Genomic DNA, 12,623 nt, shown 5'->3' on the forward strand with positions numbered 1-12,623 from the left:
CGAAGTTTGATCGATGAATTAGAATAGCGGGAAACATAGACTGAGCTTGCTACGGTCTTCGGGAGATAGCATTCGAAGGTTTGACGAGAATGCAAAGACTGGTGTCGTATCGATGTTCGGAAAGGTTCAATCGCTACACAGCGACCGAACTTTGGCTCGAGCCCGGTCGCTATGTAGCGACCGAGCGAAACGAGTGCTCGGTCGCTACGTAGCGACCGAGCTTCGGCTTGAGCTCGGTCGCTACGTAGCGACCGAGCGGGACGATCGCTCGGTCGCTACGTAGCGACCGAGCTTGGCTGAGCTCGGTCGCTACGTAGCGACCGAGCGGGACGATCGCTCGGTCGCTACGTAGCGACCGAGCTTTGGCTCGAGCTCGGTCGCTACGTAGCGACCGAGCGGGACGATCGCTCGGTCGCTACGTAGCGACCGAGCTTTGGCTCGAGCTCGGTCGCTACATAGCGACCGAGCGGGACGATCGCTCGGTCGCTACGTAGCGACCGAGCGGGACGATCGCTCGGTCGCTACGTAGCGACCGAGCTTTGGCTCGAGCTCGGTCGCTACGTAGCGACCGAGCGGGACGATCGCTCGGTCGCTACGTAGCGACCGAGCTTTGGCTTGAGCTCGGTCGCTACGTAGCGACCGAGCGGGACGATCGCTCGGTCGCTACGTAGCGACCGAGCTTGGCTGAGCTCGGTCGCTACGTAGCGACCGAGCGGGACGATTGCTCGGTCGCTACGTAGCGACCGAGCTTTGGCCCGAGCTTGGTTGCTACGTAGTGACCGAGCGGGACGATCGTTTGGTTTGAATCCCAAAGAATACTTCTTCGTAGAAATAACCTCGTATAGTTTATTTTTACGAAAATTACATCCCTTCTTTAACTCTTTCGGAAATACGATCTCTGAGGATTTTCGGATGGTAATTCCGTCGTAACCGTTTTTGACCCCAACAGTTAGCCCCCCAGCCCGTTAGGATCATGCATGGGGGGATCCTAGCGTGCGGTTAGGCATGTTTGGCAAGTTAGGCGTGATGGATGGAATTAATATGCGAAAGTCCGAGCTTGAATAGTAAATCCTCATGTCTTATAAGAAGAGAGGTAACTTGTTCCATAATTTTTTCACTTTCTTGTTTTTCTCTAAGATCTTTCAAAAACTTTCTATCTTTCTCTCCACCCTTTTCCTCTATTCTCTTAAGAGAAGTGTAAAGATGTCGAGCAAGAAAAAGATTGCGAAAAAAGGGTCTTCGTCCGCGAGTCCTTACGAAGAGCTCGTCGTTCCGAAGACGGAGTTCGTGCCTCACTCGGTGCATCCTGCCGAGAACGAGGCATGGTGGGTTGCTCATTACGGCTCGTTGATCCCTCCCAAGGAGAAGCCATTCCCGGTCCTGGTCCATCGTGGAGTCGAGGGAAAGGACGCAAGTAGGACCACTGACGAGTTTCTCGCGACGATGCGGTCGTTCTACCGCATCCCGGATGTTGTGGAGTTCCGGGTTCCCTGCCGCGGGGAATGTGCTAACAACCCCCCGGAGGGTTACTTTACTTGTTATGAGGTGTTCATAGTGCGTTGTCGCCTCTGGTTCCCCATACCCGAAATTCTCGTCCGAGTGTTGGACCGTTTTGAAGTCGCGATAAGTCAGTTGACACCCCTTGCCATTCAGCACCTTATTGGGATCTTGATCCTAAGCTATGAGCATGGCCTTTCCCTTTCCGTCGATCATTATGAAGCGCTTTTGAGGCTTCAACTTGTCAAGGATACGGATAAGCATAGGTTTGTCCCTCGGAAATTTATGTCGGTGGTTAAGAAGTTCATTTCGAACTTCAACTCGTGGAAGAAGTTCTTTTTCTTTGTTCGTTTGGACGCTGCGTCCGTCGAAGAGAGTTGCATTCCACTGTTCCGGAGGTTGCCGAACAATCGTCCCTTCATCAATCCTCTTGCTCCGTTCCCTGAGGATATTATCGCGGTGAGGGATCTTCTCAGGAATGGTCCCTTCTTCTGGACTTCTTTCACGCCGAGAAGGGTTCGGAAGGCGCTGAAATTTGTGCAACCTGGTCCAGCTTTGGACGCGGATACGGGAAGCGACTCCGAACCCGACGGCCAGAGTCCCGTTGAAGCTCCGACAGCCGCGCCGGAGTCGAGCTCTTGGAAGGGAAAAGACGTCGATCTCGGCGACATAGAGTTTTCGATGGATGACTCTATGCTTCCAGGATGGGATCCGAACCTTGCTTACGGCGACGGAAGCGGTTCGAGCGAAGCCCCCATTCCGGACTTCGATGATTTCTTTGCTGGGCTGCCATCGGGTTTCGATGCTCCTCCTCCTACGAAAGAATCGGCGAGGCCGAGAGTCGTTGCGGAAGGATCTCGCATCATCAATGGGGTTAGTTTTTTCTTGGGAATTTTTAAGTGATTGTCCTATGTATGGATTTGTAACACGCCTATTGATTTTGCAGGGCCTGAGCTTGCTGGGCTCGGCCATCGAGGCGGGTCATAGAGAAGCCATGGTCTACCGCTTCAAGGCGGAGAAAGCGGAGCGGGATCTCGCCCGCGTGCAAGGCGAGATGCTGGAGCGAGAGGCACAGCTTACTCGTGATCATGCGCGGGCTGTTCGCAGATCGGAGAGGAAAGGCAAAAGAGAGATCGTCGAGGTGATGAAGACTCGCGCATCTCAGTTCCAGGTTGAGTACGGGAATCTTAAGAATGCCTTTACCTCGGTGGGCGACTTTCGCGAGTGCCGTGGTTCGGTCGGAAGTCTTTGGAGGACGCAAGCCGACGACTATGTGTTTGAAGAAGAAATGAGCTTGATGAAGAGTGGGATGAGTGACCGTGCCCACGCTGAGGCGCTTATCCCTCCGATCGACGAGAGGATTCAAGGGTTCTGGGATTCCATCCCGGTTTCTCCTGATACCGAGGAGGTCCCGATCGATTTTCACGGCGGTGGCGAGGAAGTGGATCGTCCTGCGGATGCGTTTGGTGCTTCGTTGTCCGGGGACTTCGACTTTGGATTATGAGGGATGGATCAGTTATCCTTGTTTTCGGTCGAATGTGGCCCTTTGAATTTGGATTTCGTTTAGGCCACGATGGCCGTATTTGTATTTCCGGGACTGGCCGTTGGTGGCTTTGAATCCCTTGCCGCTTTACGCGGTTTATTTATATGATAAATGTTTCGTTTCGAGTTTTTCCTGAGTAGGGTTGAAGTAAATACGAGTTGTCGTCTCGTATGTAGTTCTAATTAGACGTTCGATCTGTTGGTTCGTTCGTGATTTTCGTAAAAATTTATCTGTCTTTACGATTTTCGAGAACATTGAGATACGAACGGAGAGGCATGGTTTATGATCTCGTATCTTTTAGATATCATGCCTTGAGATGTTTGAGACCAGAGCGTTGGGTTTAGGGCAAGACCTAGGTTTACTTTCGGTTAAGGTTTGTGCGGTGACTAGCCGGCTATCGTTTTTCCTGTTGCGATTTCTTCCTGACTCGCACCGGTTTAAAGTCCGCGATATGTTCTCGGCTTATATGACTTGTATGGTACGAATCGAGCATCTTCTCAGAATCTGGAAGTGCTAAACCAAAATTTCGGATTTTTGTTGTAGCGCGCTTTTGTCCTTGTGCTGGACGTTTTTAAAGATCAAAAGAGTGATCGGATTGCGTTTGTTTAAGACGGCTGGCGTGTTCGTCGGGGCCAATCGACGAACGGGGTGTAAGGTTTTTAGTGGTCGCGTTCGGACAATTTGTTTAGCATTGTCCTCGAATTTTAACTTTTTGCGACGTCTCGCAGTTATTTTCGAGGATTATGCGTGTTTGAAAGGTGATAATCTTTACGATTTTTGGGCCGGATGAGGCCGCAGACGAGCGTAAACTGAAGCGTAAGCGTTTTCGATAAAAAGACAGTGTATATTGTAAAAATTTTTATGTTTCTAAAAACTCGATTACAATAATGGCGATTGTGGGAGTATACGAGTATACGCACCCACTCCCCCCCCTTTTTAGAGAGGGGGATAGCTGAACTCGTCTTTTGACAAGCTGCCTACGTACCCCTTTCGAGGATCAAGCCATCTCGTAGTTCTGTTTCATGCCGCGAGTGTTCTTACTCGGCGGTTGGTGTCGCGATGTCCGCCTTGACCGTGTCGATCGTGGCTGGGTCGACGCTATTTTCCGGATGTTCCGGTTGAGTTGTCGCGTGGGCTTCGGATTTATGTCGAGCTTCGACGTCCGATGCGTTTGCGTTGACAGACGATTTTACTTCGTCCTTGTGCGGGGTGCTTTTGGCCGAAGATCGATCTATCTTCGCGCGTTTGCCGTTTGCAGAAGCCGTGATTTGCCTTAACTTATGCTCCGCGAGGAAGCATAGTCGCGACTGTTTTTGGCATCCCCAGATGGCCGCGACTCCGCTCGGCGTTGGGAACTTGAGACCCAGGTGGTAAGTTGACGGAACTGCCTGCATGGCGTTGAGCCATGGGGTTCCCATGATCACGTTGTAGATAGCGGGATGGTCGACTACCGCGAATTCGACGATTTTCGTGATCTCCTTGGCCATGACTGGCAATTGGATTGACCCGAGAGTCATCGACACTTCGCCTGAAAAACCCGTGAGTGGTTTTGGCGTCGGAATTACCTCTCCGAGTTCGATACTCATCCGATTGAGAGTGTCGCGGAAGATTACGTTGACCGTGCTTCCCGTATCGACGAGTACCCTTCCGACTTCTAAATCTCGTATGACGAGATCTATGACGAGAGGGTCGCAGTGAGGTTGGTCGATACCGCCGGCTTCTTCCTCCGTGAAGGTGATCGAGCAATTTTGGCCGTCTCGAGGAGGAGACCATGTAGGCCATTTTGCGCTTGATTCTGCCTTCCGTTGGTAAGCCTTGATGGCTGACACGGTATCGCCGCAGTATTGAGATCCTCCGATGATCATATTGACTCTGCGACGATTGTTATCGTTCCCTTTGTCATCCGGCCTCCTACCGCGTTTATCCCCAGGTTGGTTTCGTTGAGGAGATTTTTCGGCGGGCGGATTTCTGTCCGTCTTTGGAGGCCGATCAGAATCGAGGATGAGATCCTTGACGCTAGTTACTTCCGAAAGCTCTCCAGCGAGCAGCTTCGCGGCCAGTCTTGCTCCTAAGACTTTGCAATTAGTCGTGGAGTGTCCTCGGGATTGGTGGAACTCGCAGAAGGTGTTCTCGTCATACCCTTGATTGCGAGTCCATGTGTTGCCCGTGGTCCGGCCTTGATCCGAACTGATCGCATAGTTATGCGCCCCTTGGAGATCTTCCCCCTCGTGATGGACGTACTTGTCGTTACGAGAGTTCTTCTTTTTCCCCTTCGGATCTGCGTCTTTCGAGGATGGTCTTGCCGGCTTATGTTTTTGCGATAAGACTTTAGTTTCTTCCTCCACTATGATATAGTCTGTTGCTTTGTGGAGGGCGTCCTGGATCGTTCGCGGTTTGTCGAGAGTTATCCATTTTCTGAATTTCGACTTGTACCAGAGCGTCTTTCTCAGCGCGTCGATGGCCACTTTGTCGCTTATCCCGCTGACCCTGGACATTATCAATTTGAATCGGCTGATAAACTCGCGGAGGGGTTCGTCTTCCCTCTGGGAGAGACTCCAGAGATCAACATCGGAGGTTTCCCTGTCTATGAATACAGAGTACTGTTTGAGGAATTCCGATGCGAGCTGTCGAAAACTCCCGATGGTGTTGCGACGAAGGCGTGCGAACCATTCGAGCGCTGCTCCTTCAAGATTTTCGACGAACAGGCGGCAATAGCCGGCATCCTTTTCGCCGTCCTTCAGTCTTGCTCTTCCCATCGCGATGTGGAAAGCCTGAAGGTGCGCTTTCGGATCGGCCGTACCATCGTACTTCGGTACTTTGATCTTTCCCGGATCGGACACCCTCATGTCCGAAATGCGATTGGTAAAGGGGGTCTTTCGAGCTCCTTCCAGCAGTCGATCGATCTCGGGGGCAGCACTAGTAGCATGATGGATTTGAGACTTTACGGCTCTCACTTCTGCCGCAGTCTTGGTGATGTAGTCGCGAAGATCGCGGATATCCGATGTCTCGTCAGAGGATTTCCGAGCCTGTCGGCGCTTACTGCGAGTGAGCTCGGTTTGCCTTTCGGCCAGCTCCTCTTGTTCGTTCCAATAGGCGACTTCTTCTTCTTCCGTCATTGGTTTTTCGAACGGGGAGCCTTCCCGAGCGGATCGGCTTCTGGTCCTTCTTGGATGTCTGTCGCCATCCTCGTCGCTGTCGTTGGAGACATCGCTAGGGTCCAGGTCAATGTGTTCGGCTTCGTTATCCTCCGAGTCCTTTGCAGGGAGCGGAAGACTTTCAGAGTTCCCCTTCTCGATGGGAGACTTCTCGCTGGGGTTTTGACCGGAAGGTCGTTCCCGCGCGACTCCTGCTCTATCGAGTGGGGTGGCGAAATCGAGCCTCTTCCCGCGGATTTTGGTGGTTCCGCGGGGACGGATAGCTTGGGTCCTTGCCGTTAAGGTTTCAACCTGTTTGGTCAAGGTATTCACGAGCTTATCCTGTTCTTCCGACCTTTTTTCATAGGTGGCGAACATCTTTTTAAACTCCTCGAGAGTCGCGGCGTTGGCTTGCGCGTTGGCCGCAGATACGTCCGCTACCGGAGTGTGGAGATCGGTGCCGCTGCCTCCGTTAAGGGGAGTTTGCACGTTATCCGCGTCGTTGGTTGACATGTCTGACTGTGTGTGGCTTTTGCGGGTTAGATTGATCCGTAAGTCCCCCTCCTTCTAGCGCCAAACTGTGGGAACCGAAATTCGCACTGTCGATTTCCGTTTAAATAAGGAAACTAAGAAAACCCTAGTTTCCCAGAGGACCCGGATATCTGTTAATTACCACACGTCAAGCAATCAGAACACGAGAATAACAACGATAAAAATAAGAAATCGAAAAGAGAGCAAAATAGATCTTATTCCGAATCTGCGTATGAGCGTTACAACAAGGTATAAGCCTGGGCTCGAGAGCTGTCGGCGAGATTCCTAGTTCTAGCAACCCTAAGACGGCTAAACCTAATTGAGTCGCAGCTCGAAATAACAAAAACGGAAAGTTGCCTAAATCGCTCTAAGTGCTAAGTTTGCTCTGAAAAAGTTCTCCCTTGTGCTCCTCGCCTAGGACTCCTTATATACTAGCTCCAAGGTCGGTTTACGCTTTTACTCTTCTGCCCTTAAGCCGTCATAGCATAAAAATGGAGATATTCCATTTTTCCCGATCTTCACAATTATCTTCAAAACTTCCGTATTTATCCGCGGAAACTTGACATTTATCCTTCCTCGCGGGCCAAGCGCGAACCATGCTGTGGTTCACGGGCTTTTGGTTAGGAAAAATCGTAGGATGGGCCTCGAGTCGTGTTTTAGGTCCCTTTGGGCCGTCTTCCGACTCGACACGTTTACTACGAGTTTTCCGCGGTTTCTAATCCGCGAAGTTTGATCGATGAATTAGAATAGCGGGAAACATAGACTGAGCTTGCTACGGTCTTCGGGAGATAGCATTCGAAGGTTTGACGAGAATGCAAGGACTGGTGTCGTATCGATGTTCGGAAAGGTTCAATCGCTACACAGCGACCGAACTTTGGCTCGAGCCCGGTCGCTATGTAGCGACCGAGCGAAACGAGTGCTCGGTCGCTACGTAGCGACCGAGCTTCGGCTTGAGCTCGGTCGCTACGTAGCGACCGAGCGGGACGATCGCTCGGTCGCTACGTAGCGACCGAGCTTTGGCTCGAGCTCGGTCGCTACGTAGCGACCGAGCGGGACGATCGCTCGGTCGCTACGTAGCGACCGAGCTTGGCTGAGCTCGGTCGCTACGTAGCGACCGAGCGGGACGATCGCTCGGTCGCTACGTAGCGACCGAGCTTGGCTGAGCTCGGTCGCTACGTAGCGACCGAGCGGGATCGCTCGGTCGCTACGTAGCGACCGAGCTTTGGCTCGAGCTCGGTCGCTACGTAGCGACCGAGCGGGACGATCGCTCGGTCGCTACGTAGCGACCGAGCGGGACGATCGCTCGGTCGCTACGTAGCGACCGAGCTTGGCTAAGCTCGGTCGCTACGTAGCGACCGAGCGGGACGATCGCTCGGTCGCTACGTAGCGACCGAGCTTTGGCTCTCGCTCGCTACGCTACGTAGCGACCGAGCGGGACGATCGCTCGGTCGCTACGTAGCGACCGAGCTTTGGCTCGAGCTCGGTCGCTACGTAGCGACCGAGCGGGACGATCGCTCGGTCGCTACGTAGCGACCGAGCGGGACGATCGCTCGGTCGCTACGTAGCGACCGAGCGGGACGATCGCTCGGTCGCTACGTAGCGACCGAGCTTGGCTGAGCTCGGTCGCTACGTAGCGACCGAGCGGGACGATTGCTCGGTCGCTACGTAGTGACCGAGCTTTGGCCCGAGCTTGGTTGCTACGTAGTGACCGAGCGGGACGATCGTTTGGTTTGAATCCCAAAGAATACTTCTTCGTAGAAATAACCTCGTATAGTTTATTTTTACGAAAATTACATCCCTTCTTTAACTCTTTCGGAAATACGATCTCTGAGGATTTTCGGATGGTAATTCCGTCGTAACCGTTTTTGACCCCAACACTGACCACGTCCTCGACCATTCGCGCCTCGTCCTCTTCCTTTGTTACCAGCTCCCTGACCACGACCACCACTTCGATCATTGTACCACTCAGGAAAGCCCACGATCTGCCAACAGTCACGCTTCTCGTGACCTGTGCGTCCACAGTGAGAGCAGAGCGGTCGAGAACGCAAGATCGAGTTGTCACCTTTGCTTGAAACAGAATCGCTTGGAGAGTCTTGTCGCGATGAAGCTGAATTTTGTCGAGCTACGAACCCTACTGCTTCCTGCTGTTGATCGCGACCTCGTGCAGTCTCCAGCCTCTGTTCTTCTCTCACCATTTTATTATAAATTTCACCAAGCGAAGGCAAAGGATCAAGACCAATCACGTTTGTTGATATGTTCCCAAAACGTGAATCATCTAGCCCCATTACGAACTGGTGAATCTTCTCATGCTCTCTTTCTTTTGCCATAGCCGCAGCTGCTCCACACGTACAAGCATGAATCGGTTGATACATCTGCAGCTCCTCCCACAACGTCGAGAGTTTGCCAAAATAGTCCAAAACGGACTGTCCATCTTGTCGACACGCCGCAAGTTGAGACTTGATTTGATGAACACGTACCGTGTTTCCCACGGAAAACCTTTGCTTCAGATCTTCCCACAACTGATGCGCATCCGTAACATACGTGACCGTGGAGCGTACCTTTGGTTCGATAGAAGCTCGTATCCACCCCACTATCATCGAGTTAACCGTCAGCCAGTTCTCCACATCTGGACTCGTCTCTTCTGGCTTCTTCAAGGTTCCCCTAATGAAACCCAATTTACGCTTGGCTTGCAGAGCATTAACCATCTCTGAAGACCATTCATTGTAATTTACTCCGTTCAACTTGACAGAGCAAATCACGGCCCCTGGATTGTCGGAACCATACAACATGTAAGGTGAGCTTGACGTCGCTTCATCCTTCCTTTGAACAGCTACAGTATCAGCCATGACTCTCTACGCTAATAAGGAACGAAAGATCAGAGTTTCAGAATCTTCCGCTCTGATACCATGTAGATTTGTGTACTGTATATGTGTTGTTCTATTAGAAAGCCAATGGCTGAGTATTTATACAATATGAGAGTCGACGTGATCTCTACGTAACAATAAGATTCACTCTAAGATTTAGCCTTATCTTGACTATCTATACAGACTTATCAACACTTTCGTGTATATCCTATCATATACCCCCAATAATAAGGAAAATAAAATGGCTGCCTTATCAGAGAAAGAAGCTGAAGCTTACCTCGACGCAAGGCCGAGATACCCGATGGATTGGTATAAGAAGATAGCCGCACAGACACAAGACCACAAGTTTGCTTGGGATGTCGGAACTGGTAGCGGTGAGGCTGCTATTGGGGTAAACCTTCTCATTATTATCTTCTTGTTTTTTTTGTTTTAAAAGATTTATATCTTCTCTCAAGACTTCGAAAAAACTGAAACATTCCGTTACTATATGATTGAGTTAGTTGATTTGCGATAGACTAGGCTGATAAATTCAGCAACAAGATAGCTAGTTTACTTAGGAGGACTCTTTTATTGTTTCATGTTCATTATTAAAGAGGTAAGTCAAATTTGGTGCGGACACACTGATTGTTGTTCTTCAGGCTCTTGCATGGGTTTGTTATTTTATTATATGCATATTATATAATTTATTTTATTTGTGTGACTAGAAAATATTATTGCACAAAAATTCTACTTTTAAAAATATATAATATAAAGAGACATTCTTTTTTATTGATTAGAACTTATTGCAAATGAGCTTATGCAGATTAATTTGGGAGAAAATGTTAAAGGCAAAACTGAAGAAGAGAAAAGAAATTGATATATATATATATAGATTTTACTCACTTGGTCTCATTTATGATTGATAAGTTTATTTTTTGAATATGTTATAAAAAAACAAGAACAGTTTAGTTGATATAGTAAGAAAATTTGTCCTGCTAGTCTGGTGAGTTTTATTATATAGCAAAAACTAATCTTGACAATATCAATAACTTTTGATTGACAAAATCAAGAACTTTCTATATTTTCACAGCTTGTTGAGCATTACGAGAACGTGGTGGCTACCGATATAAATGAGGCACAACTTAAACGAGCAGTCAACCACTCAAGAATCAGCTACCATCACACTCCAAAAAACATGTCAGAAGACGAAGTTGTCGCTTTAGTCGGCGGAGAAAACTCTATCGATCTCATAGTTGCTGCACAAGCTGTCCATTTTTTCGACTTGACAACATTTTACAACATTGCAAAACGTGTTCTTCGCAAGGAAGGAGGCCTAATAGCCATTTGGGTTTACAACGATATCATTATTTCGCCTGAGGTCGACCCCATAATGAAGCGCCTTGTCGACTCTACACTTCCTTTTAGAACTCCAATAATGAATTTAGCATTCGATAGCTATAAAACGTTGCCGTTTCCTTTTAAGAGCGTAGGGATGGGGTCAGAAGGGAAGCCTGTTACACTAGATATTCCGCATAAGCTTTCGCTTAAAGGGTTTATAGGATTCTTGAGATCATGGCAGCCAGCGATGAAGGCCAAGGAGCAAGGAGTGGAGCTTGTCAATGAAGATCTAATAAACAAGTTTGAGGAAACTTGGGGAGATGAAAACCAAGTTAAAGATGTTTTCTACAAGGCTCATATGATTGTTGGGAAAATTAAGGTATCCATCCAACATGTTAATTAGGTATTTCACATTTAAATAGCAATTACTGATACTTATTAGCTTGTTGTCAATTGTCTTTTGAGCAGGAAGTGAAATGTGAATCGGAACAAGTGTCTAAAGATGGTAACAAAGATCTCTTGCACCGAACGGAGGTTGGGAGAAAACAAGAAAGGCCACAACCATCTGATGAAGAAAACAGACAAATTAAGAAACAAAATACAAGTAAAGATGAGGCATGCTAGATAAAAAAAATATGCATTACCTCTTGTTATAAACATAAGTATTTGTAAATTAGTTAAAATTTGAATCATCGTCAGTATTTTGGTAATATTTCAATATATAATGGTTTTTAATAAATTATTAATAAACCATTTGAGAAAGTAATAAACTAATGTTTATTTTATTTTATTTTTTTTGGTCAAACCTTCATTTTTATAAAACTTAAGCAGTAATGTTTATGTTTTAGCTATCAATAACTTCAACGCCGTTGGATCTTGCACAAACCTGGACTACGATAGACTTGAGAATTGTTTTTGAATATATAGACTTGAGAATTGTAGGAACATGCCTGTCAAAATTACTGGATTTGTCCAACATAGTTTTTACATTTTTTGGTAAAATAGTTTTTACTTTTACCATTCGGTGATGACTTAATACACTTTTGTATTGGTTGAGAGTTACTATTTATTGTTGGTATTTATATAAGAGGCCACATATTATTTTTTGTGCTTTCGGACACTCCAAGTTATGGTTTTTCAAAAACAAAAAAAAAAATTAACTGGATTTGGATGTTTGATAGAAAATTAGTTACTAACGTTATGACCATGCTATATGGCGTCGGGACACTTTAATATGGACTAAAAAAAACTACAATACACAATATTTTAACAAATTGTCACTCATTTTTTACTCTTTCCTTTATGTAAATGCTACTAATATTTTACATTGAGTAAATTAGCACAACGTACGTAGGTGGCAAGATATTTGCTTATGCTTAAACACCATTTAGAGAGCATTTGAAGTCAGCATCACTATTTTGAATTATGATTTCTTTTGGCTAAAGTTATTTTGTGATGATATAAAAGTACAAATAATTTATCTAACCCATGATTTGAGAGTTGTGAAAAAGCTATAGTAAAAAGGTTATATTCTGTTGACAAAAAAGGTTATATTCTATAGACAGTTGGAGGTCAAATATTTTTTTTTGTAAAATAAATGAAACTTGATTATTTTAAATCATCAACTTGTTTATACACCTATAAATTCATTTCTTTTATAGACATATATGTTCCCATCATTATAGTTTTCATAAAGTGTCACTTTCATACAAAACAAATTATTTCTACCAGTTAAGT

General features: G+C 47.3%; 1 protein-coding gene across 1 annotated transcript; it reads left to right on the plus strand.

Annotated features, from left to right (window-relative positions):
* Positions 1 to 9,787: 9,787 nt before the first annotated feature.
* BNAANNG31160D lies at positions 9,788 to 11,587 on the plus strand. The gene is made up of 3 exons (XM_048777982.1): positions 9,788 to 9,960; positions 10,639 to 11,265; positions 11,355 to 11,587. The coding sequence occupies exons 1-3, from the start codon at positions 9,811 to 9,813 to the stop codon at positions 11,508 to 11,510; spliced, it is 933 nt and encodes a 310-aa protein (XP_048633939.1). The 5' UTR covers positions 9,788 to 9,810; the 3' UTR covers positions 11,511 to 11,587.
* The last annotated feature ends 1,036 nt before the right edge of the window (positions 11,588 to 12,623 follow it).

This window comes from Brassica napus, chromosome A4 (genome assembly GCF_020379485.1).
Source record: "Brassica napus cultivar Da-Ae chromosome A4, Da-Ae, whole genome shotgun sequence".
Taxonomy (NCBI): domain Eukaryota; kingdom Viridiplantae; phylum Streptophyta; class Magnoliopsida; order Brassicales; family Brassicaceae; genus Brassica; species Brassica napus.